This window comes from Chelonoidis abingdonii, chromosome 1 (genome assembly GCF_003597395.2).
Source record: "Chelonoidis abingdonii isolate Lonesome George chromosome 1, CheloAbing_2.0, whole genome shotgun sequence".
NCBI classification, from domain to species: domain Eukaryota; kingdom Metazoa; phylum Chordata; order Testudines; family Testudinidae; genus Chelonoidis; species Chelonoidis abingdonii.
Genome location: NC_133769.1, coordinates 362,031,728 through 362,056,475, shown reverse-complemented (window position 1 = coordinate 362,056,475; position 24,748 = coordinate 362,031,728). Strand labels below are relative to the sequence as shown.

The 24,748-nt window shown below is 47.3% G+C and overlaps 1 protein-coding gene across 1 annotated transcript in view; it reads left to right on the top strand.

Moving 5' to 3' along the window:
• GDPD5 (glycerophosphodiester phosphodiesterase domain containing 5) overlaps positions 1 to 24,748 on the top strand; it is a 358,488-nt gene that overhangs the window by 124,784 nt on the left and 208,956 nt on the right. The window contains exon 3 of the mRNA XM_032796412.2: positions 3,830 to 4,004. Within this exon, the coding sequence (XP_032652303.1) occupies positions 3,888 to 4,004 (117 nt within the window). The 5' untranslated portion in view covers positions 3,830 to 3,887. The remainder of the gene's footprint in view (positions 1 to 3,829; positions 4,005 to 24,748) is intronic.

The following is a 24,748-nucleotide window of genomic DNA, read 5'->3' as shown; positions in this document are numbered from 1 at the left end:
CAAAGATCATGTATTTATGTGTCTCTTGAATGGCATCTAATGCTATGGGGCCTTGATCCTGGTCTGGGGCGTCTTGGTGCCAAATGTATGGGAGTGCCTCTGCACAGCATGCTGGATGTGTTCCAAACCTGTCAGATGAGCCAGTCCCTTCTCAAGGAAGGTCTTATTTAAGGACAGGCAGACATGTAGAGAGACATTTAGAGGAAGGAGAACAGGCAGCTTGTACCCAAAACAACATTCTGTAAGCAGCACAGCAGGAGGCGGCCTGTAAGAAAGGATTACATTCGACCAAAGGAGGTGACCTTGTGGATGAGCTCTGAGTCCAGTACCAGGCTTGGAGGCCACATGGTAGAAAACCCAGTGGTGATTGTGAGAGCTGGTGACAAATGGGCAAGAAATAACCCTTGGGTCCAATCTGAAATAGTCTGGACTCTGTGCCTTGTCCCTGGGGACGTATAAAAACCTCTGGCAATCTGGAGTGGGGTAGAAACCATTATTTGGGTTGAAGTGGCAGCTACTGCTAGTTCCTGTGTTGTCTGTCTGGATTATGGCGCTAAGCAGCTCCTGGGACCTGCATAGAGATATTTAATATGAGGATTGAGATGCCAGGTGTATGAAAGAAAAGGGAGGCACAATGCTGAAGTGGACTGTGCTAATATGCTGCCTGCACTGTGTCTCTAAAGTCTGGCAGGCTTGAAACTCTGGCTGTGTGGCACGGTGTGTAATCCATGAAAGGGGGTAATTTCCGCCAACCTAGGATTAGCCTGATCTTAATTAAAAAGCATCAGCATCCTGTTCTGTCCGTGCTATCTTTAACTCTGTGCTATCATGTGAGCAAGGGTGATACAGTGAATATACTGTACATAGAATTTCAGACAGCCTTTGACAAGGACCCTCACCAAAGGCTCTTAAGCAAAGTAAGCTGTCCTGGGATAAGAGGGAAGGTTCTCTCATGGATTGATAACTGCCTAAAAGATAGGAAACAAAGGGTAGGAATAAATGGTCAGTTTTCAGAATGTGTTGAGAAGTAAATAGTGGTGTCCCGCAGGACTCTGTACTGGGATCAGTCCTATTCAACATATTCATAAATGATCTGGAAAAAGGGGTAAAATAGTGAGGTGGCAAAATTTGCAGATGGTACAAAACTACTCACAATAGTTAAGTCCCAAGCAGACTTCAAAGAACTACAAAAGGATCTCTCAAAACTGGGTGACTGGGCAACAAAATGGCAGATGACAGTCAATAAATGTAGAGTAATCCACACTGGAAAACATAATCCCAACTATGCATATAAAATGATGGGATCTAAATTAGCTGTTACCACTCAATAAAGAGATCTTGGAGTCATTGTGGATCATTCTCTGAAAACATCCTCTCAGTGTGCAGCGGCTGTCAAAGAAGCGAACAGAATGTTAGGAATCGTTAAGAAAGAGAGATAATAAGACAAGAAAATATCATATTGCCTCTGTATAAATCCATAGTACACCCACATCTTGAATACTGCATGCAGATGTGATCACCCCATCTCAAAAGAGATGTACTGGAATTGGAAAAAGTACAGAAAAGGGCAACAAAAATTATTAGAGGTATGGAACGGCTTCCATATGAGGAAAGATTAATAAAATTGGGACTTTGCAGCTTGGAAAAGAGAGGACTAAGGGGGGATATGATGGAGGTCTATAAAATCATGACTGGTTTGGAGAAAGTGAACAAGGAAGTGTTATTTACTCCTCCTCATAACACAAGAACTAGGGGCCACCAAATGAAATTAATAGGCAGCAGGTTTCAAACAAAAGGATGTATTTTTTTTTTATTTATTTTTTTTTTTGACACAGTGCACAGTCAGATTTTGGAACTCCTAGCCAGACGATGTTGTGAACACCAAGACTATGACAGGGTTCAAAATAGAACTAGAGAAGCTCATGGAGGATAGGTCCATCAGTGGCTGTTAGCCAGGATGGGCAGGGATGGTGTCCCTAGCCTCTGTTTGCCAGAAGCTGGGAATGGGCCATGGGGGATGGATCACTTGGTGATTCCCTGTTCTGTTCATTCCCTCTGGGGCACCTGGCATTGGCCACTGTAGGAAGACAAGATGCTGGGCTCGATGGACCTGCTGTCTCCAATACCGGTGGAGGTGCCAAACACTGGACACTCCACTGGAAATATCCAGAACTGAACACACGGGATCCAGGGTGAAAGGAAGCACAGCAGTTACAGGATGGGGAGCTCTCTAGGTGTAACCCTGCCTGTTTGGTCTGGCACTCTGTCCCCTCTGGTGGCACCTACATCATCTAGAGAAGAGGTCCCTGAACTGTGATATGCCCCCCTTAGGGGGGCACAGACGAACATGTGTGGGGGGACTGGGCCAGCCCCAATGAGGGGTGGGGAGGAAGCACCACCCAGCCCTGCTCTGCGCCCAGCTCTGCTCTGGCTGTGGTCCTGGGTCCTGGCCCGGCCCCCAGCCTCAGCTCTGACTGCAGCCGAGTTGTGGCTCTGACCCCTTACCCCTGTCAGTGTGCTCCCCCCCTCCCCGGGAGCTGCTCCTGGTACCGGCTCGGGGGTGTGTGTGTGTGGACATTGGTAAGGGGGGGCATGACCCTGAAAAGTTTGGGGACCACTGATCTAGAGATTGAGTTTGCTACACCCTCAGCTATGAGCCATGTGGCTTTTAGCTCCTGGGGCAGACACTCATACACTAAGCTAAAGTCCCAGGTTCGATCCTACCCACCAATGACCAGGATCTGTTGGCCTTACATAAAGATTTACTGTCCCCATAGAAAATACTCAAATGTGAGTGAAGGGGATTGGTATGGGGTGTGGGAAGGGAATGGAGAGCACCACAATTCCTACCACCAAACAGTAGTTGTGTACAATATGCAGGTTTCCAAGCATCAGTGTCAATTGTACAGGCAGGAAATCATAGGTTCCCTTTTACTAATGCTGATTTTTTAATTGTAAAATCCATTGGATAACTAAGGATGTCAGCTACAGATCTCAGCTGAGAGGAAAGCAAGCATATAAATAATAAACAGTAGCTTTGTGACATACATGGCGTGGAATCAGTGTCGTTAGTTACAGAGTGTTTCTCAAGGTATGCAGTGGAACTCAACAGAACACAGTGCCTGAGTTCCCATGGGTTTCTGGGTGGAGGAGGCTAGGAGGGACAGGGAAAAGTAGCCCTTAAGTGTTTCATGGTAATGATAGTTGAGTGTATATGCAACTCTTTGGGCACTTAATGCGTAAATCCTTTTTGGGGAGAGAATGGGTGTCTGTGTGATGGGAAGGGCCCTCAGCCAGCTGCAGGCCCCGGCAGCACCATTCAAAGCACTGGTTGGAGTGGATTGGGAGGGACATGCAGTGCACTCCTGAGAACGCTGCCTCTCTGACTCCCCAGTGTAGGAAGCAAGAGACCACTTGAAACTCGAACTTGGCTTGCTTTCCAGACACCACTAAATACTTGGGGCCAGATCCTCATCTGTAGTTCCATTTTCAGTCGAGTGACGTAGGCTTGTACCAGCTGAGGATCTGGACCTTAATATTAAAATGCAAAGAGATTTAATTGTCCAGGCTGAGTAGTGCAAAAAGTAAACAATAGTCTTATTGACTTGTCATCACTTCATTCAGTGTAGTGTCAGCACCACAAGTAGACATTTTTAAAATATAAACTTTAATAGAGTTGGACAGTTTGCTCAAGATCCTGGCAAAGCCGGGAATACAACCCAGGAGTCCTGATGACCATTCTCCAGTTCTAACTATTGAACCACGTTCCGCTGCCGCCATTTCCATCCATTTTAAAGGATCTCTGATGTCACACCTTCTCTCTTTTCAGGGCGCTCCCAAGGCCTGATGGATTTCTGATAGCGTGCTACTGAAGAGCTGGAAGGAGCATGGTTAAACACCAACCACTACAGTACTATGAGCCGCAGTTGTGTTTGTCATGCCTGACTGGGATCTATGGTTGCCGTTGGAAACGGTACCAGCGGTCACATGATGACACCACAAAGGTTGGTAATGGGTTGTCTCCTCCCCATGCATCCCTTGTTAATATTAATTTTTTGAATGGATAGCCAGGCATGGAGCACCTGGAGGCTGGCCTTGAATGTGAAATTAGGCTTCAGTTTAAAAAAGTGCTCTCAATAGCTCTGGTGCTATGCAGCCTGGCTGCTTTATATGTTACTGAAGTGAAGAATAGAAATTACTGGCCCCAATGTCCTTGGGATTTCTTTGAGTTAAAGGCTGCATGCGTTTTTAACTAAAGCCATTAGCGTTCCTGACCCTTTGTTGCTGTGGCAGAAGAGGATGTGCGTATCCCTGTTTTCGGTCTTCAGGCTTGTGAATTACATGGCCCTTGTCAGCTTGTGTCATGACGGCGGCTCTGGCGCCCACGAACCCCCCAAGCCTGGGCCTGCTGCGGGGACCCAGCGCGCACGCTGTGTGTGCCCAGCCCCTGGCCAGTCGCGTCTGGGCTGGCTGCCCAGCTGGTACAATCCCGTGGGCTGCCCCGCAGTGGGGGCAGCAGGCCCCAGCCCCCCCATCCCGCTCGGGTTCTGCAGGGGAACCAACGGGGCTGGGCTGCCGATGCTTCCGCCGTGGGATTGCACCAGCTGGGCAGCCAGCCCAGACGCGACTGGCCAGGGGCTGGATGCAGTGTGCGCGCTGCTGGGTCCCCGCAACGGGCCTGGGTTCGGGCCCGGGCACCAAAGCCTCAGGTGCAGAGTGCCACGTGCTTGGCCACTTCCTCCCCCCACGGCAGTGGGAGCTGCAGCAGCGGCTGCTCCTGAGTCCTGCTGCCCAGGTGGGGAGAACAGCCACCACCTGGCCCCACGGGCTGTCCCCTACTCTCCCTCCAGGTACCGTGCCTGAGTCCTGCCTTCTCAGGGCCAGGCCAGACTCTCACTCACCCCGGCCCCGTGCTCCTCTGCGTCTCCTGGGCATGGCGTGCTTGGCAAGAGATGGGGATTTGGAGAGGGAGCCAATGGGACAGTGAGGGGGCGGGGATGGTGGCGGGGATTTGGGGAGGGATCCAATGGGGGAAGGTGGAGGCGGAGTTGGGGTGTGGGAGGGTGCGAGCCCTTCTGGGCTCCAGAGTCTTTGCTTGTTTGTCCAGTGTCCCGACCTAACATTGGTCAGGACATGGGACAAACAAGCAAATACCGGGACAATCCCGATAAAATCGGGACGTCTGGTCACCCTAGGTGAGAGGATTCTGTCTGGGACAATCTGGGTGCAGGCAGCTCAGTGGGGGGGTCTAGGTGTGGAGGGGATCTGGATGCATAGAGGCTCATTGGGGGTGGGGGGCAGGTGCATGGGACTCTGCGGGGGCTTCCAGGGGAAAGTGGTTGGGTCTCAGCTGAAGGATATAGGTATGGGAGTCTCATCAGGGCGGTCTGGGTGCTGGGGGAGTGGGGCTTGGTGGGGTCTGGGTCTGGGTACAGGTAGTTGGGGGTCAGTGGTGTGGGGGCTCAGGGTTGTCCATCGATGAGGCCATGGGGGGGGGGGGGGTGGGGGGGGGGAGGGGGGGGCTTGAATGCAGGGAGATCAGTGGGGTGGTCTGGGTGCAGGGATGGAGCCTGGAGGCGGGATCTGGGGTGCAGGGCAGCTCTGATGAGGGGTAGAGGTTCAGGCTGGGGTGGGTTCGGGTTATGGAGGCTGGCGGGGGGGGGGCGGGTTCTGAGTGTACAGGGTGAGGCTTGGCAGGGATATTTGGGTATGTGCATGCACAGATACATGGGTCTTGGGTGGATGGGGGAGCAGCTCCCTGTACAGTAACCCCTCCCCCCACAGTTCAGGAGCGATGGGGGCAGGAAGCTGGAGAGGATGCTGAGCTTCCTGCAGCTGGGGGAGGTTTCTGGGTATGGGACTTGCAGCTGATCCCGGCTGGGGTGTCTCCAGCCCTGCAGTGATTTACCTCTCCGCTGCCTGCTCCGGGTGTCTGAAACGATGTACCTGTGCAGCTAGGGAGTGGTGCCTGACTGCTCTGGCAGCTTCCCTGTCGGAAAGTCATTTTTCTGCGGGGGAACATGAATTCTGTGCACGGGCAGTGCCAGTTCCCCCAGGAATAATCTCTCTCTGCCTCCATTAGTTACCTCCTTTGTGCAATGAGGGATGGTAATACCAATCTTCTTCATTAAGTTCTTTGAGATCTATTGGTAAGAGTGACATATTCATAATGTTTTCTTTATTATTAGCATCCTCAGTCTTGGGTACTTCAAACCTCAAGTGCATTTTTGCTTCCTGGAGCAGCCAGCTCTGAGATGCATACCACAGACAGTGCTGAGTTTCCACAGTTAGGATGCGGAAGGTGTTGAGTGGTTTCATTGTTCTTGGAGGAAAGCAGAACAGTGAGCACTAGCTGAGACTGAACAGGCTATGGAAACCAGACTATTCCATTGTTACAGAGGGGATTTCCAGCCCTACCAGGGTGGAGTTTAGGTATTTGGACAGAGGTATAGGGTGAAGCTTATACTGCTGCTAGTGCTGCACCTGTTTTATGGATGATGAAAATCTCGAACTGTCCATGTGGCACCTTCATGAGCACTAAATCCATTTGCAGCAAAGTGTGAAAAGTCTGAATGCTCATACGTTACAAATGCCTCTTTATCCAACTCTCTGCACAGCACTAAATATATCTTACTCCTTAGATCAGATACTATTGCATTGCTCATTTCACCATTGTACAGTCTCTAGTGCATACTACTTTAAAAACAAATCTACACTAGGCCTAAAAAAAGGCTTTGAACAAAGTGATATGCTCAACGCCTCCCCTCTAGGAGATCTTGTTTGTTTCTCAATGCTCAGAGTTTTGCTGTAGCAACTGTTATTAAAAGCATTTAAAACATGACCAGGAAACTGGGTCAGAATGTTGAGAAATACAGTGTTAAGCAGAACTACTACACTGCACTAAAAGGCTTTTGCCAAAATGCTTGATTGTGAATTACGTCCAGTGGCAGAGTGGAGTTAAGTTAGCTGTTCACACCCTTTAAGAAGTGCTTTAAAAATAGAGAAACCTATTAGCCAGAACACAAAATTTAGTAGCTAAAGATTGGTAGTAAAGATACTGTTCAAGAGAGAGTGGGTACGCGCAGTCCTAATTTTCAAGTGAAACTCACTCTGTCTTGCACTAATCTTGATTTTGTTGCCATAAATTGTCATCCACAAGATTGAATCACGAATCTACAGTTATGCTAAAGAAATGTAATACACTGTGTAAAGCTGTTTGCACTGGACTTTCTACGTCCTCCCATGTGAGCATCAGCTCTCTGAGAGGTAAGAGAGGAGTTGGCAACCTTAACTGCACTGCATGGTTCAGCTAATTTTGCTCTGCTTGTCCATACAGAGTCTCAGAGCTTGAAGTAGCGAGCAAGAAGGGAAAGAGTTAGTGAGTTAAACAAAGTTAGGTAGGGCCAGACTAAACTGAGATTCTGAGAGGCCTTATTTGTAGTCTTCCTGAAAATCCTGTACTATTGTAGAAGAAAACAGACAGATGTTAATGCCTAGAATGAAGCATTGTCACAACACTTAAAAATAAATAAAAAGTAGAGGCTGTGTACCTCCCTGCTTTTGATTTGGTTCTTGAGTATTTTTTCCTAGGCTTTGTTCTTGCATCCTCTGTCTGTCCATTCTTCCTCAGCTTTCATTCCTCTTCCTGCCATAGGGCATCCATGTGGCACAGAGAACGGATATACCTACCAATGTGTGCACATAAGCAGAGCTGGATTGGAATCGTTTGATTTTCAGCTTCAAAAAGAGACGTCTCAGTCACATTAGCAAAAAGAAACCTCCTGCAGGTTGTGGCGGTGAAAGTAGCAGGTACCTTTATCTGCTGGGTGGACCTTTCACCAGAGGGTGATGGGACATAGGCATCCTGTACGTCACACCATGCCAAGTTGCTGTCAGAGAGCACTCGAGTATCAGGAATACAGGAATAATTTGGAAGTGATAATCTGCTGCCTGAAGCATTAGAATAGTTTTTCTTTCGTGCTAGTACCTTACTCTGCAAGTAGCTCCTCTGACTTTAATTGCACCAGCTGAGGAGTAGGATGTTACTGACGCTAAGTAGGGATAGGAGAACCTGTCCCTGAATATTTAAACATACTAAGTAATGACTGAATTTGCCCTAAACCTGTTTAAACACTGAAATTTTGTGCAGGTGGGTGGATGTGAACCAAAGCTTCAGGCAGCAGATTATCACTTCCAAATTATTTCTGTTGTAGTGGATATTACTTGGGCATTTGCTACTAAGATGATGGTGGTCCAGAGCTAAGGAGTAGTCCTGGTACTGTGAACTCTAACTATTGATTTGATGTTCTGGGTGCCCAGACTCCTTGACTCCATGGGCATTTTTGGCAACTAGCCAGGATTCCAAAGCCTTGCACTTAATTAAGGATAGCAATGTACATATGTTAATCATTTCAAAAAGATGTAGATCCAGCTGTGACATTTGTCTGTGCCTGTATCCTCATTGCCTGATGAGTAAAAAATTGTTTGGTACGGCTGCCCTCGGTGAAAATCTGTAGTTGGTGCAGTTCTATCCTTGCCCTGTAGTTGCAAGGAGACAGCGGCTGCTGGTGGCAGTTACACCCTTAGCTAAGCTTAGGACTCTCCTCTGTTTTCAGTATAAATTGTGTGGTGGTTGGTGTACTGCTAAGCTCTGCCCACGCTCACAGAGAGCAGCATTCGACAATCGGAATCAGACTACCTGCTGCGTCCACCTTTGGCCGTGTTTAAACAGTAGCTGTATCGATATGGACAATGAACTCAGTCACTGTAGCAAGGTGCATTTGACCCTTTGTTGTACTCTAAAACCACCATGGGTTGCTGCATGGGACGATGAAGTCTACTTATCCTGTGCAGACAAGCAGAAAAACAGCTTTCAACAGCAGTTGTGGGAGGGAGTGCCATTGTGAAATGCAGCCTGCTTGGCTGGTGTGGATACAGGCCGGAAGGCTAGAACACCCTGGAGATCTCCAGTGAAGTCCATGTGGATCGAGTTCCTAGTGAAGAGCCAAGGTTTTAAAGTCACCTCCCCCCACCCTTGCAACTTATAACAGTGTAGCTCAGGCTTCCTGCTGTGTGGAAGATTTATATGAAAATGAGAATTTTAATTGTAAGCTTGAGTTCTACATTTTCGTTAGAGAGCGGCGTGAAATTGTAATGGTCTCTTACCCTTCTATAACCTTTTCAAGGAAAAAAGGCCACATGCATCTTGCACATTGATTTCCTTTTTGTATTAATTTTGACAGATGAGTAGCAGCTGCAAGGCTTGCAGCTCCTTTTCTGTTAAGTGCGGTTTTCCTAACCTACTGGCGAGATTTGCCTTTCATGCTTTTAAAATATTAATTGGAGTCTTCATAAAAGAGAAACAGTTTTGCTTGTGTTCTCGCATTATTCCTGCTAGTGTCCAACTTGGCATGAAACAAATGATTTAGTGACAGCTTTGTCAGAAGGTACTCGAATAAGGAAGTTCTGATTAGATCAGTGCTTCATCTTAATGAGACATCCTGCTCCAGCGTATGATTTGCAGCCCTAGAGGCGTGAGGGACCAGTACAAACTCTGTTTGGCAAATAGTTGCCATTTGTGCTTTGAAAGATCTAATGCAGCAATAGCAATTTCTGTAGGTAGTCACCAGACCAAACTCTCCAGTTGATGGATTCCTAGCAATGAAACACCCAGGGAGCAGCCTTTGCAATTGCAATGTATAAATGTGTGGTCTAAACGTAGCTCACAGGCTTTTACCTTAACTGACCTGCTGCTGGGTATTAGTCTGACAGCAGCATTCACTGGCAGTACTGTAGTTCGGATTCTGCCACAGCTTCAGTCTTTTTAAAAATCCACTGGGGATGAAATGTGGGATTAGAGGGTTTGATTCTCTCTTTTCACACTGGTGTAAAGTAGGCATCTCACTCTGATGTAAAGTAGAAAGCACTGCTCTTTTGCTGTTGTACAAGGGCAGTGAACACGTATAAGACAACAAACGTGTTCAGAGTCTGTTCTGTTCACTGTACAGTGGTTCTATTGGTCCTGTAATCATCGCGTCTGAGTGCCTCAAGTCTCCTCCCTGGGAGAGGAATTTTTGTTTGGAGAAGTCCACAAAATCCAAGTGTAATCAGTAATTTCTTGTCAATCCATGTAGCAAAAATAAGCCAGCTGTTTTAGAGGTCGGTTGCATCTCAGTAATTTTTAAAATATCTAGTGGAGTTTGGTGACCAACTTCTTGGGTTGTGGGGGAGGCAAATCCTCTAAATTGCCACTCAAACACCAACTGGAACTTGTGTGGTTTGAAAAACATGAGGTTAAACCAGTTGCTATGGGTTGGTGTAGCTGTGCATCCAGGCCCACCTCTCAGCCCCATCTCTCCTGTGGCCCTAGCCCCGACCAGGAGGATGCTGCACGCTGGGTGCACACCCCCTTGTAACCATGCACATATTCACCTGGCAGCACCTCCTGCTGGTTGTCCTCAGGAATTTAGCATCCAACCTCCGGAGTGCCCTCTTCAGGCCAGTGTCTCGCTGCCACTGCTGGTCCCCGTGTCTCCCCCCGCCCGGTGCCTCTTTAATTGGGCGCTGCCCCTTGGAAGTACCCCTGCAGTTCTGGGTCTCCCTCTCCTCGGGGAACCCCCACCCGCTATCCCCACTTTGCCTCAGTTTTGGCTACTGCCCAGTCTCCATCTAGCCCCCGTTCACTGGGGCAGACTGCAGTATAAGCCACTCATAACAGGCAAAGGGGTTTGGACCTGCTGCCTCTGCCTACCCGTGGGCTGCCCTGTTGCAACCTTGCATCTATTCGGCCTATAGTCAGGCCTGCAGCCTGGGGCTTTCCAGGCTGGAGCTCCCAGCTCTTCTGTCCCTTCCCCAGCCCAGCTCCCAATCTAGGTGTCTTGCTTAGGTCCCTGCAGCCAGGACCTTCTCCCTCTCCAAGCAGAGGGAGACTTACTGGGCTTCTGGCTCACAGCCTGTTATAGGGGCCAGCTGGGCCTGATTGGGGCATGTCCCCAGCTGAGCCTACTTTCCCCAGTCAGCCCAGGCTTCTTGCCCCAGCCCTCTCCTGGGCTGTTTCAAGCCCCGCAGGGCAGGAGCGGGTAACCATCTTGCTACCCCCCCCCCACCGCCCCTAGGCCCAACCATGGCATAGCAGTGGAGCTCCTGATGAGTGTGTTGCGTGCACACATCACAGCAGGAAGAGGTGGTCACCTGGCCTGATGGTAGTGATCATCGGAAAATATAGGCCTGCTGCCTCAGGGAGCTGGGCCTGGCATGGGGTGGTGCGATGGGGCCAGGTGTCGGGAGCCATGCGCACTGGAGGGTAGCATCTCCTCCTGGAGCCGGGTATGCACATGGGCCCCGGGGGGTCCTGACCAGGGTGTCCATTGCCCCCCACAAGGCTGGCTAGAGGGCGTGTGCGGAGGTGGGCCCCCGCATCCCTCTTGCCCCTCACTCCCAGTCTCCCATCATTGCCCGCTCATCCGAAGTCGAGGCCTGTCCAAATGTCCTGTTCTAGCTACTGGGTTAAATACTCTTCTCTCATCGCTTTTCACTTTTACCTACCTCTGCCCTTCTGGCTATTGGCTAGAAGTGGAAGTGCTGAAATACCATACTAGGCCACCAAAACCAGGAAATTGTCTGTCTTTGTGATATATCCAACCCAAGTGTGCCGTGTCAGAAAGGTTGGATAGTTGGAATAAGCATCCAAATCAGTGGATTTCAATCCCAGCTGTCTGAAATCCTAAGAGAAGACAATCATGTGGTTGACGTTGGATGAGTCTTTTAGATAAGACCTTAATCCCAGAGGTCCTGTCCACTATGTAGGGGCTTTAGACTTTATGGCACTTCTAGGAATTTTCCCAGTTATTTTTGGGGGAAAAACATTTCTCCTTCCTCTAGCTGTATTGTGCATGCGTGTGTTAAACAGGCTTGGTGTCTTTTGGATTGAAAGGAGCTATAAACAAAATAATGTAACCCTCCAGGTACCTGTCAAACACAGCTGAAATCCACAGCCTTCTGGTGGCTAAACACAATCCATGTAGTGAAGGAAGGGAAATAACCTGAGTGCGTCTCTTTAAAATCAGGATGTGCTGGTATAGGGCAGGGGGTTTGGGTTTTGTGCAACATTGGCCTTCTAGGAATTTGGGTGACCTCCCCCTCAGTGGAATAGGACTAATCTCCTTGGGGACAGGCTGGCTAGCATGGTCGTGCAGGGGGTTAAACTGATAACAAAAGGGGAGAGGAAAAAGGGGGAAGATGTGAGCAATCAGCATATTGAGAACAAATCAAGGAACTAAAGGACACGAAGAGACGAAATGCTTGAGTTGCCTGCATAGCAGTGCTAGGAGCCAAGGTAACCAACAAGAGGAACTGGAATGGCTCATTTATGAGCTTAAATTCAATCTAACTGGTCGTACTGAAACTTGGTGGATGATTTACACAAATGGAATGTTAAATAGCTTATTACCACTGATTTTAGGAAGGTTTGAAGGTATAAAGGGGAAGGGAGTGGCACTCTGTCAAAAATGGCATTGCCTGTTTGAGTCACTGATAACTCAGAAGTAAATGGGTTTGAATGCTTATGAATCCAATGTCCTAACAGGTAAAGCACAAGATGGAATGTTAATTGGTGTCTGCCACAGACCACCAAATCACACAGTAGGGAAAGGATGATCAACTCCTTATGCATCTATCTATAATGTGTAGGGAAAATCAGCTCCGTGATCACAGAGGACTTCAGTCTGAGTGACATATGCTGGAAGTCTCAGGCTGCCAGTACCAAAACATTCTTGGAATTTCTGAGTCAAGAAATTGTCATACATGTTTAGAAAGTACTGCAGCCAACATGTGGGAACTCTTTGTTAAACCTTGTCCTAACATATAGAAGAACTGATTACTTGAAAAATTAGTGGTAGCTTAGGCAAGTGATCGTAACTTGATTACATTTATAATTTTTGGAGAAGTCCACAAAATCAAAATGAGATCACATTCGTAAAGTGCAATCTCTCTCTCCGTTTTAATAGGGCCAATTTTACAAAGCTGAAAATACTTTTATGAGCCAGATCATCTGGGAGGAAGGAATCTAATCAGAAAAACGTGAATGATGATTGGAAATCATTTTAAAACACCTTACTAAATGCCCCATTCCCACAACTGAGGAAAGGCTGTGCTGGTTAAAATCCGACCTGGATTAGAGGAGAGGTGACAGCAGCTATAAAAAAATAAAATAAAAGTAATGGAAGGAAGGAGAAGCTTTTAGTAAGGAACATAAATCAAAAATTAGGAATTTGTATAAAATTGATAATGGAAGGTGAAAGACATGGCCGGCAGAGTTAAGGGTAATGATGAGTTTTTTAAACATATTAGGAACAAAAAGAATTAAGACAATGGTATTGCTCCCATAATGAATGGAAATGCTAGAATTATCAGTAATAATGCAGAAAAGACAGAGGTGTTCAATAAATATTTGATGTGTATTTGGGAAAAAATAGATGAGGATATAGAATCATCATATGGTGATAGCACTCTTTCCATTCTGCTAGTATCTCTGGTGGATGTTAAACCGAAGCTATTAAAGTTAGCCATTTTTAAATCAGCATGTCCAGATAAATGGCATCCAAGAGTTTTAAAAGAGCTGGCTGAGGAGCATGTTGGGTTGCTAATATTGATATTTTTTTATTAAGTCTTGGAGCATGGGAAATTTCAGAAGACTGGAAAAATACTGTTGTTGTGCCAATTTTAAAGAAGGGTAAATGGAATGAATCTAACTATTGGCCTGTCAGCTTGACATCAGTTGCTGTCAAGATGGTGGAGCAGCTGGTACGGGACTCAATTCCTACAGAATAGTGTAATGTTAATGCAAATCAGCATGGGTTTGTGTAAAATAGATCCTGTCAAATTAATTTGATACCTTTTTTGATGAGATTACATGATTCATTGATAAAGGTAAAGGTGTTGATGTCCTATACTTTGAGTTTTATAAGGTGTTTGACTTGGTAGCACAAGACATTTTGATTAAAAAACTAGAATGTTCTAAAATTAACATGGAACACATTAAATGATTAAAAATTGACTAAATGATGGCTACGTGGGGAATTGTCATCAAATGGGTGTGTTTCCAGTGGGGTCCTGCAGGGATCTTGGTCCTCCTCTATTTAATGTTTTTATGAATGACCATCACTGATAAAGTTTGAAGGTGACCCAACAATTGGGAGAGTGGTAAATAAGATAGAGGACAGGTCACTGATTCAAAGCAACCTGGATTGCTTGGTAAACTGGGCACAAGTTTTTATGTGGCTAAATGTGTACCTCTATGAACAAAGAATCTAGGCCTTACTTAGAGGATGGGGAACTCCATCCTGGGAAGCCGTGACTCTGAAAAAGATTTGGGGGTAATGGATAGCACTCTAAACATGAGCTACCGCCATGATGCTATGGCCAAAAGAGCTAATGTGACCCTGGGATGCATAAATGGGAATCTCGAGTAGGATCAGAGAGGTTTATTTTCCATCTGTTTGGCACTGGTGCGATTGCTGCTGAAATACTTTGTCCAGTTCTGGTGCCTGCAATTCAAGAAAGATGTTAATAAATGGGAGAGGGTCCAGAGAAAAGCAGCAACCACAATTAAAGGATTAGAAAACCTGCCTTATAGTGATAGACTCAAGGACCTGAATCTACTTATCTTAGCAGAGAGAAGGTTAGGGTGACTTGATTAGTCTAAGTATCTATGTGGGGAACAAATATTTTATAATCTGTTCTTCAGTCTAGTGGAGAAAGGTATAATGTGTTTCAGCTTCCAGCCGTTGGGCCTAGAGGAGTTCTGACTGTAAAGAAGGCAGACGTTTTTAACAGAGAGTAATTGCTCATGGGTAAGGCTAAGATTTTGTCAGGGTTACTTTTAGTAAAAGTCATGGAGAGGTCATGGGCAGTAAACAAAAATTCACAGCAGCCTGTGACCTGTCTGCGACTTCACTAAAAATAACCAGGGGCAGGGCAAGGTAGGGGGAAGGAAGAATGGCAGCTGAAGTACCATGGGTAGGGCGGGGGGACTGACAGGCCAAGCCCCCTGCCATGGGGGGAGGTGAGGGGACGACAGCCTCAGCGGGGGCGTGCAGCCACTGGGGGTGGGGGTACAGCTCCCACTATGGAGCTGGCTGTAGCTGCTGGGCAGGGTCAAGTAGTCCCGGCTCCAACCCAGACACGAGGGGGTGCACGGCTCCTGCTGCAGCCTCTGCTGCAAGCTGCGGGGTAAGGGCACGTGACCCCAGCTGCAGCCCCTGCAACAGGGCAGGAGTCTGGGTGTACAGTCCTGGCTCCAACCCCAGCTGCAGGGCAGGGGAGGATGGCCCCAGCTCCGACCCCAGCTGCAAGGCAGGGGTGTGCACAATCCCTCCTCCAACCCCGGTTTCAGCTGCTGACAGCTGAAGCCAAAGAAGTTAGAGGTCTGGTAAAGTCACAGAATCTGTCTGCTGTGACCTCCATAACTAATCGTAGCATTACTCATTTATTCAATTTACCGAGGATCATGGTGGTTTCTCTATTACTGGCAATTTTAGAAAAAACATTCAATCTTGATTTTAAAAGATCTGCTCTAGAAATTATTTTGGAGTTCTATAGCCTGTGTTGTACTGGAGATCAGACTAGATGATTACAATGGTCCATTCTGGCCTCCGAATCAGTGAAAATCCACAAACATCGGGAAACTGTAAGTTAAAGAATGAAATTGTGTAGAACTGTATCTCACTGGGATTGGAGTTCCTGTCTGGCTGGATACTGGATACTAACTTAGTAAATTTGATTATTTTATGACCATAAGTTTCAGGCTGGAGATGGGAATGATGTAAACAACAAAAGTTCAAGAATTAATGGCTGAGAGTCCAATTTAATAATAGCCCTATTTGCTTCTGTGCTCTGGCATGGGATACATTCTTTAGTTTTGCTGTCATAACACTGAGACATTTATTATGGATATGTAAATCTGTGTCTGCCCTTACATAGTTCCCTCTGCTTGTGAACTGTGTTTGTCCCAAAGCCTCTAGTACATTTTGTTGTTTAAATCGCTAGCACACAGTTTAAGTATTTATACTTGGTGAATCAGCCTCTGTGCTGTGAATCCTGGACCCTGTCAGGAATTACTAAGAGCATAATGATCCTGTGGCTGCAAAGTACTTAACTGATCCACTGTTCTACATCTCTTTATGGCTGATAGCAGGAAGAAATCTCTGGCCCTTGTAATTCAAACACTTGAATTACAGTACAATCCACATTCGATGTACCGGCAACCATCATAACTGCTTCCACGCAGAAGCAGTGTCTGGAAGCTATTGTCTAGCATGCAGGAAGTGTGCTGTCCTTTTTGGATAAAAGTTGATCTTTTTCTTGCCCCTCTGAGTATTGTGTTCTTTGGGTTCCCTCTGCTTCTCTACCAGATGGTGACAGCCTCTTTCCCCCAAGCACACTTGCTTGCTCCTGGTCCTTCTGCCTGGCTGCCTCATTCTCTTCTTCCTGGGACTTTTCTCTCCCACTGGTATCTGCCTTCTACAGATCTAGTGAGCCATTGCTATTGACCAGTTTCTTCTTTTATATAGCAACAACCTTTACAAGAAGTAGCTAAGATGGCTCCTTTGACTGCATTTCCAGTTGCTTTTACAGACCACTAGCAATTTGCAACAAAGAAGCAGTTGGGTATAAGGAGAACCAGCACCATGTAACCAGCCCGCTCTATGCATGGAACATGGTGCTGCTGCACTAGGATGGATCATGCAGGTTAAGGAAGTCTGACGTTCCATCCAACAGAGGGCAGCTGGGACATGTCTGCTAGCCAGGCCATTGCAGAGATATTGCTTCAAAAGGCCTCTAGTTAGGATCATAGTGCTCCTGCCTCAGAGGTGTCCCCTTTTTATATCTTTTGGTACCTTTACATGGAGACACTAAAACTCACTATGAAGCTTTGTTGATTCAACCTGATACAACACTTAGTAGGACATGGCAGACAGTCCAGATGTACTCATGAACCTGATGCGTTTGCATCAGCTGAAGTGACTCCAAGTGCTGGGTGTGGAGAAGCCAATGGACAGCTTAGTCTTGGTGCCATGTGCCAGAGCCTGTTCCATCAGACCTGGGGAAAAAGCCCAACTTCTTCGCCATCTCTCCAGCTCTCCCCTAACACCTCACTGTTTTCTATGAGTGCAGTGTGACCATGTCAGCACCACCAAACTTAGGGGCCAAACCCTGATCCTGAAGGTCTTTATTTAGGAGCTGGGATTGACTATGGTTTTTAGTGGCACTTTTTTTGTCTGTTGGAGTGAATGTAATATCTTCACTCTTGGTTTGCTGTTCTCCAGAGGCCTTTGAGTTACAAGCAAGTCTCAGAGCACCATTTGTGAGGGAGGCCTCCTCACAGCTGGGCAAAGTGAGGCACAGAAGTCAAGCTGTTGTGAGGTGAATCAGTGGCAGCGTGGGGAATGGAGCCCAAGGGCCTTGACACCTAGTGTTGTGCTCTAACTGCTAGGCAGCACTGCCTCTCCTCAGAATAGGATGTTGGCATTGACAGATCTGCTCAAGAGAGAATATAGATTCTGCTCTTCAGGGTGCAGAAGAGATGCCACAAGAATTTCACTCAGCCACCCAGGCACATAAGAGTGGGCCCGATATCTTGGGCAGCAAAATGCCATTCTCCAAATGGCGCTTCCAACAGACATAATAATCCCTTCTTTATTTAGAGCCCTTTGATAACAATTCCACTGGATCCCTGTCAACACCGAGCAACTGTGCCAAGGAAAGCCTACATCTGGATTAACTCCTGTCACAAGTGCTTCTTAATGCCATTGAGGCTTTCCTGCCAGCGCTGTGTCTCCCTGCTTCTACCACTCCTGATTGTCATGAAAAGATTCTAACGTATCTGGGAAAGTGGGGAGAAGAGAGAGAAGGTGGCTTGGCTCTAGGGTTGCTGAGCACCCAGTCAAAAAGGGATCCTGGCAGCTCTGGTCAGCACTACTGACTGGGACATTAAGTCTGGTCAGCGCCGCAGGCAGGTTCCCTCTCTGGCTCCATGCAACTCCCGGGAAGCTGCTGGCATTTCCCTCTAATTTCTAGGTGGAGGAATGGCCATGGGGGCTCTGTGTGCTGCCCCTGCCCTCAGCGCCAGCTCAGCTGCTCCCGTTGGCCAGGAACCCTGGCCAGTGGGAGCTGAGAGGGCAGTGCCTGCAGGCATGGGCAGCGCAGAAAGCCATGTGGTTGAGCCTCCACTTAGGAGCCAGAGGGAGATACCAGCAGATTCCTGGGAGCTGCCTGAGGTAAGCACTGCCCTCACTTCCTCCTGCCACCCCAAACCCTGGCCCCAGCCCAGAGCCCCCACCCCCCTGCCAAGCCAGGATCCCTCTCGTGCACCCTGAACCCCTCATTTATGGCCCCACCCTCGAGCCCGCAACCCCTAACCAAGATCCCATACCCTCTGCCTCAGCCCGGAACCCTCTCCTGAACATCAAATCCCTCATCTCTGGCTCCGTTCCAGAGCCTGTAGCTGAAGCCCGCACCCACTCCCATGCCCCAACCCCCTGCCTCAGCCCAGAGCCCTCTGCCCCAGCCTGGAGCTCGCTCCTGCACCCCAGACCCCTCATCTCTCTAGTCCCACCCCGGAGCCCTCATGCAACCTGCCCGCCAACCCCCTGCCCCAGCCTCGTGAAAATGAGCGCATCAGCAAGGGTGGGGGAGAACAAGTGATGGATGGAGTAGGGGCATGGCCTCAGGAAAGGGACGAGGCAAGGGTGTTCGGCTTTCTGCGAATAGAAAGTTGGCAACCCTGCTTGGCTCTGCTGTTCTGGGATCCCATTGGGCTGAGGCCACAGAGATTCCTAGTCCACTTAGTTGTTTGTTTTAGGGCTGGATCTTCAGTTGTCATAGTCAATGATGTTTTGATTGTCTCCTGATTTGTGGGTAATGCTGCAAATTGCCTCCCAAACCTGAATGGCATTTAGATGAATGAGGAGTGTTGGTTTGCACGTTATCGGTAATGGTAATTCCTAATGCTCTGCAATTATTTAGCACCTTTCATTTAAAGATTTCAAAGCAGTCCATCCCCACCAAAGCTTCCTGTGACACCAGGAGGGAATTTGTGCCTCCTTTTCCTGCCCATTTGTGAACTTGGGGAAAAAAGATGTACAAAGTGACTTTTTTCTGAGCTCAGAGTAAGTAACAGAGCCAGAAATAAAAACCCTGGAGTCCTAACTGCTGGGCTGTCTGCCTCTAACCACTGGACTACACTTCCTCCGAGCTGTTTCTAACACTTCATTCTGTCATTGTTATCGAGTGCAATTTATGTGGCTCCAGTCTGTCCCCTTTCTCTCTCCTTGCAATAGGTCACTTGCTTGTAGAGCCTTTCAATGAGTAACAGAGGCTTCTCTCTCTTCTAAAGCCTCATAACCAGCTCTTTGTGCTACCTTGCTTTGAAGTGTAACCAGAGATTTGCGGCTCAGTGTTACAGTACCTGCTTCTTGAATGTTGGTAACTCATTAGCCCTCTTGCAAATCCCGATTCCTATTTGAACTAAACCAGTCCCCCAGAGTACACTGGATCTTTCAAAACGGAAACCTCTGTGCTGGCAGGCTCAGGGTGTATCTGGGCCTGGTCTGCATAAAAGAGAACTGGGAGGCTGGAATTAACAATCTGTAATGAGACAATTAAATCAAGTTCCTTGACAGCATTAATCAAGGGTTGCTATCAAAATCCCAGGCTGCTGTTTGCTGCAAGTTAAAAGGAAACTATTTAATACTTAGCATGTGTGTAGCTCTACACATCTTCAAAGCAGTACAAATAGCTAATCCCCCCAATGCCTCTGTGATGGAGCGAGAGGGTTCAGTAAGGTGCAAAAGACTGTGACGTTTGCAAGGCCTTGCCGCAAAGTGGTAGCAGAGCTGGGAGTTCACTGCAGGATTTCTTGGCTCCTACACCCATGCGCTTGTCTGTGGGGTCCATAGACACTCTTGTTCCTTGGGGTAGGGCTTTACTGTAACCCTACAGAAGAATCAGTGAGCGACAGGCGACTCAGTGGCTGCAAGGTGTACCAATAGGAAAAGGAGATGGAGTCTCTGGGGAGGTTGGGAGGAAAGCCTGGAGATGGTATAGAAGTCTTCTGAATATATGAAGTGAGGAGGGAGTTTGGTTTGTAAACCCCTCCCTTGCCCTCTAGAATGAGCCCCCCTGCTTGATGCTCAAGGCTGGATGTAAAGCAAAAGTTGAATGTTTTTAGGGAGAGCCTAAGACTCTTCTAGCCTGCTAGTCAATGAGGAGCCAAAGCATCATAGAAGTGTAGGACTGGACTAAGGCAGGACCAAGTAATAACTAGCCCAATCCTGACAGGCACTTGTCTAACCTGTTCTTAAAAACAGAGGGTGCCTGTGTTGTCCTCAAATTCCAGACAAACCCAATCTTTCCTGCTGTGCTCTACTATTTAATGCTTTAATAAAACGGTTATACCATCCATTACGTTAATAGAACACTTTCAAAATATAAGCCTGTAATTTGCCTTAGCAATGTGAAACTGATTTCCAGAGCTTTTGAATGGGGATGCAATGCAGATTCTTTTCCTCCTGGGTAAGGTGGTTAAACTGCACCCGTGTGGGGAAGTATAATTTTTAAAACAGCAATATCACTGGAGAAGAAAGAACCCAAAGAATGGAGACCCAGGATCAGTGACAATTTAGGGCTTCCCCTCCTCCCTGCTCAAAAAAGGGTGGTGGACATTTTTTTTTAAACATCTGTCTGTGTGTGTGTAACATCTATTTAGTCATCTAAGGTGCAACTAGTTAGTGTTCGTTTCTTTTGTCTATACTTAAGACTAGAGGGCGTGGAACTGGGTGGCAAAAGATGGTGCTGGAAGAGGCAGGCGGAAATGGGAAGGAGCAGGGTCGGGGCAGCATTGGAGGAAGGAGTGGAGTGGGGGCAGGGCCTGGGCAGAGCTGGGAGAGGGGAGCGCCACCCGGCAGATTAGAAACTTGGTGCCTGTGCCTAGCACCCCTCCCTATCCCACCGCCTCAAGCCAGGCCTGGCTCCCCAAGGCGGCAGGCCTACCTTTTTTGAGGATCTCCTCTGCTGCCCCCAGGCTGCCTGCTCACCCTCCTCCCAGTGGCAGATTAGCCACTGGGCCAACAGGCTGTGCCCAGGGGCCCTGGCCAATTTGGGGGTGTGGGGGGAGAGCTGGAAAAGTGGGCACCTTTGCACCCCCACATGCTCCATGTGCCTGGTGCTCCAGCTGGGGAGCAGGGTTGGGGCGCAGGGGCTTGTGGGCAAGTGCCGGAGCAGACCAAGCCCTCGTGTCCAGACCCTGCTCCCTGGCAGGAGTGCCAGGCAGGCGGGCAGAACGGGCCCAGCCCCCGCTGCCTGGGTGGAACACCGAGTGGGGCTGGGGCTGGGGCTGGACGCTAACTGGGATATTCTTTTTCTATGCTCTTCCCCTCCTTGTTCCCCCTGAGGCCTGGAATGTAGGTCTTGCCTTGTTCTAAGCAGTGGCTGATTGGTAAAGCCTCAGCTGACACAAACCCAATACACAACAGAACAGCTCTAAACCTCCAGTCACGTTACTGTGTCCCCGATGGTACAGTGGTGCGCAAAGTGGCCGGGTTCAAGAGTTTCCCGGTGGGGGGAGGAGGAGGGGTGAAGCAACTAGGATCCCAGGCGTCTCACAGGAACAGCTGCCATAATAGTGGGAGCAGGATAAAAATAGACTGGATATTGCAGGACGGGACAGGAGCAGGATTAAAAAAAAATAGTCCTCCCGTGCCACGAACAATATGGCCGCCCCCGCTGTAGTGCAGACGTAAGGGATTACTTCAGATGACAAGTAATGGAGTTGGGCGCCACTGGTGACTTTGCTCACTTCTGCGATGGTACACAGAGGCATAAATAATGTAATGGGAGACCATGGCAGTGGCTTGAGTTGAAGAGCTTTAGTTCCAGTCTGGGTGATCTACATGTGCCTTAGCATTAGTGCAATCGCTAGCAACTGAGCAATCAAAACCATCATTCTTGTGCCGTCTGAGAGAACAGGTCTGTACTACCTTCAGAGCAGCAAGAAGGGAATTTTTGCCATGGTTCAATTAAAGAAATCTGCACTTCCTAAGAATGTGTAAAAACAAGGGGGAAAGGGACTATACAGTGTCTGGAATGTGCCCCCTCCCCGTCTTCAAGCTATCTTCATTCTAATGATAACATAGGTTGGAAAAAGTGGGGAGTCCTAGTAGCAGAAATTAGAATGAGAAACCAAATTGTCTCATCTTCCCACCAATGCACAGGCTGACTTTGCTTCCCTTACCAAAGTGCCCACGAGTTCATTATGCCCTTTGTGGCAGGATGGGGGAGAGGGAGCAGGAACTGACTAGCAGACTTTCTGTCTCTGGGGCGCGATGGAGTTGCTAGAGAATCAATGCTGTAGCACTCCTCTTTGTGGGCAGAGTGGTTACTCCAGAACATATTTCCCCATCCTAGAAGAGCGCTCTTCATTCTCTTTCATCCCTCTCATGTGCTTTTACAGTAGAACTGGGATGACTCATGATGATGGAACTCTTCTGTTGAAGGGTGGTGCCCTCGCACAGATGCTTTTGATGGCTATTTTTGTCATGCTTTAAAGCATAGAGCTGTGCGGAGAACTTGGAACTATGCTCAGTTGACTTAATGGTTGGTTGTGGAACTTGGTGTGTTAAACAACTTGTATTATATTGAAACACTTCATATAGCTTTTTCGGCTGTATGTGGCCTGAGCAGTGTGATCTAAGTCATAGAGCAGTGATAGGCAGACCTCAGTGCTTTAGGAGCCAAATTAGTGGTCAATATTACCGAAAAAAGCCACAGTAATGTGAATTAATTGTTTCATTTAGCATATAAAAATAATCACAACAAAATGACTAAACCAGTACTATTTTGTCAACTAAAATTAGTTAATAACCTAGTAAAAGCATCCTGATTGGTTGTTAATTAAAACACTGTGTGATTTAATTCATATGTTGCAAAGAGCTGCAGGAGACACGTTAAAGAGTCACTTGCAGCTCCCGAGGCTCAGTCTGAGTTGCACTATCATGTAGACATGATAGTCTGAATAATCTTAGACATCAGAGATGGGGAAGACCCTCTCAGGTCTTAGAAAGGAAGAATTACTGTATTACCAACCCCAATTTGTGCAAACATCATGAGCCAGGCCACAAAAATCATAAGTTTAAATTTCATGAGGGTTTTTTTAGTATAATAGATTTATTAGCCTTCTGATTTGTCAATCTTTCAAGCTCTTAAATGCAGCCATGAAGATTAGAAACTCACTTTTCTTTCAGTGAAAGCTGCGCTTCTCTTGGAATCACAAGGATCTCTGAAGTGTGGCTTTAAGGACAACACCAAATGAGAGACTTGACCCACTAAGCAGTTCTGGGTAGAAGGTTTGAGTGAAAGAACCCAGTTTTACTTACATGTTCCTATGCAAGGACAAACCCTACAAAATGTAATTTTGCAAAACCTGGCCATTTTCAAATATTCGGAACATGGTGCAAAAATCCCCTACCTTTTGAAGTTTTGAACTTTTTTTTTTTTTGTCTTGAGTTGCACATAGCTATGGAACGATAGAGATCACCCTCTCTCTCTGCTGCCCCTTTCCGTTTACAGAGAGAGTCAGTGCTATGAATTGATCCACGATGGAGGATTTTAAAATGAGCAATTCACACTTTGAGGCATCTTTATTTTAAAATTGCCCAGACTGAAAGAACATATTCTGCTGTTGGGTCTAACTCCCCAGTCCTTTCTGATGCTCTTCTCTGAACTCCCTCCAGTTTTCAACATCATTGCTCATTAGTTAGCATCTCATTCTTAATATTGTCTGAGCTAATGTCCAGCTGTGCCCTTATTATGGTGTCCCTGAGGATCCTCCTGCCCTTGCCACTCCTCATCCCCACTAGCATTCTTAATTCTTCAGCATGGAGAATTCTCTGGAAGTGCTATGTTGTTACATGTGTGATGTGTTGGATTGGTGTGACATTGGATCACTTCCACCAAGCTTCTCCATTCTCCAGTAGCTCTTCCTATAATTAAGCAGGTCAGGTGAATCCAGGGTTGAACTGTTTTTAGAAAACACTGCAAAACCTTTCTTCTTGGGATGGTCTCTCCACATAAAAAAAAAAATGCTCACAATATGAAAGACTTTCTATTCCTTAACCCCTCTCCTCCTACACCTCCTCCCCCCAAAATCCCTACCCAAGAAGAGTTTTGACCAGAAAGGGGAGGAGTGCCAGAGACTCCACTGAGTCCTCAAGGGGAGGGTCATAAGCTTTCAAATACATAAAAGATTGTTACAAGGAGGAAAGAGAAACGTTGTTAACTTCTGAGGATGGGACAAGAGGAAATGGGCTTAAATTGCTGCAAAGGCAGTTTAGGTTGGACATTACCTACCCTGATGGGCAGTTTTTCCTAAGCACTGGAATAAATTGCCTAGGGAGGTGATTTTTAAGAGCAGGTTGGACAGACACTTGTCAGGGATGGTCTAGATAATACTTGGTCCTGCCTTGAGTGTGAGGGACTGGACTAGATGACCTCTCGAGGTCCCTTTCAGTCCTACGGTTCTATTGATATTGACTTTACATGGCAAGTGGTCAGATATTAAGGTGATAGGTGGCCACATAAAACCCTAAAATATGTCCAGAATGGTTGGCACCTCTGTTTTCTGGGTCTTAAAGTTGTTCTTTATGAAACTTGGGAACCTTTCATTATGTTGTTCTGTTCAACAGCGTTGTCAGAA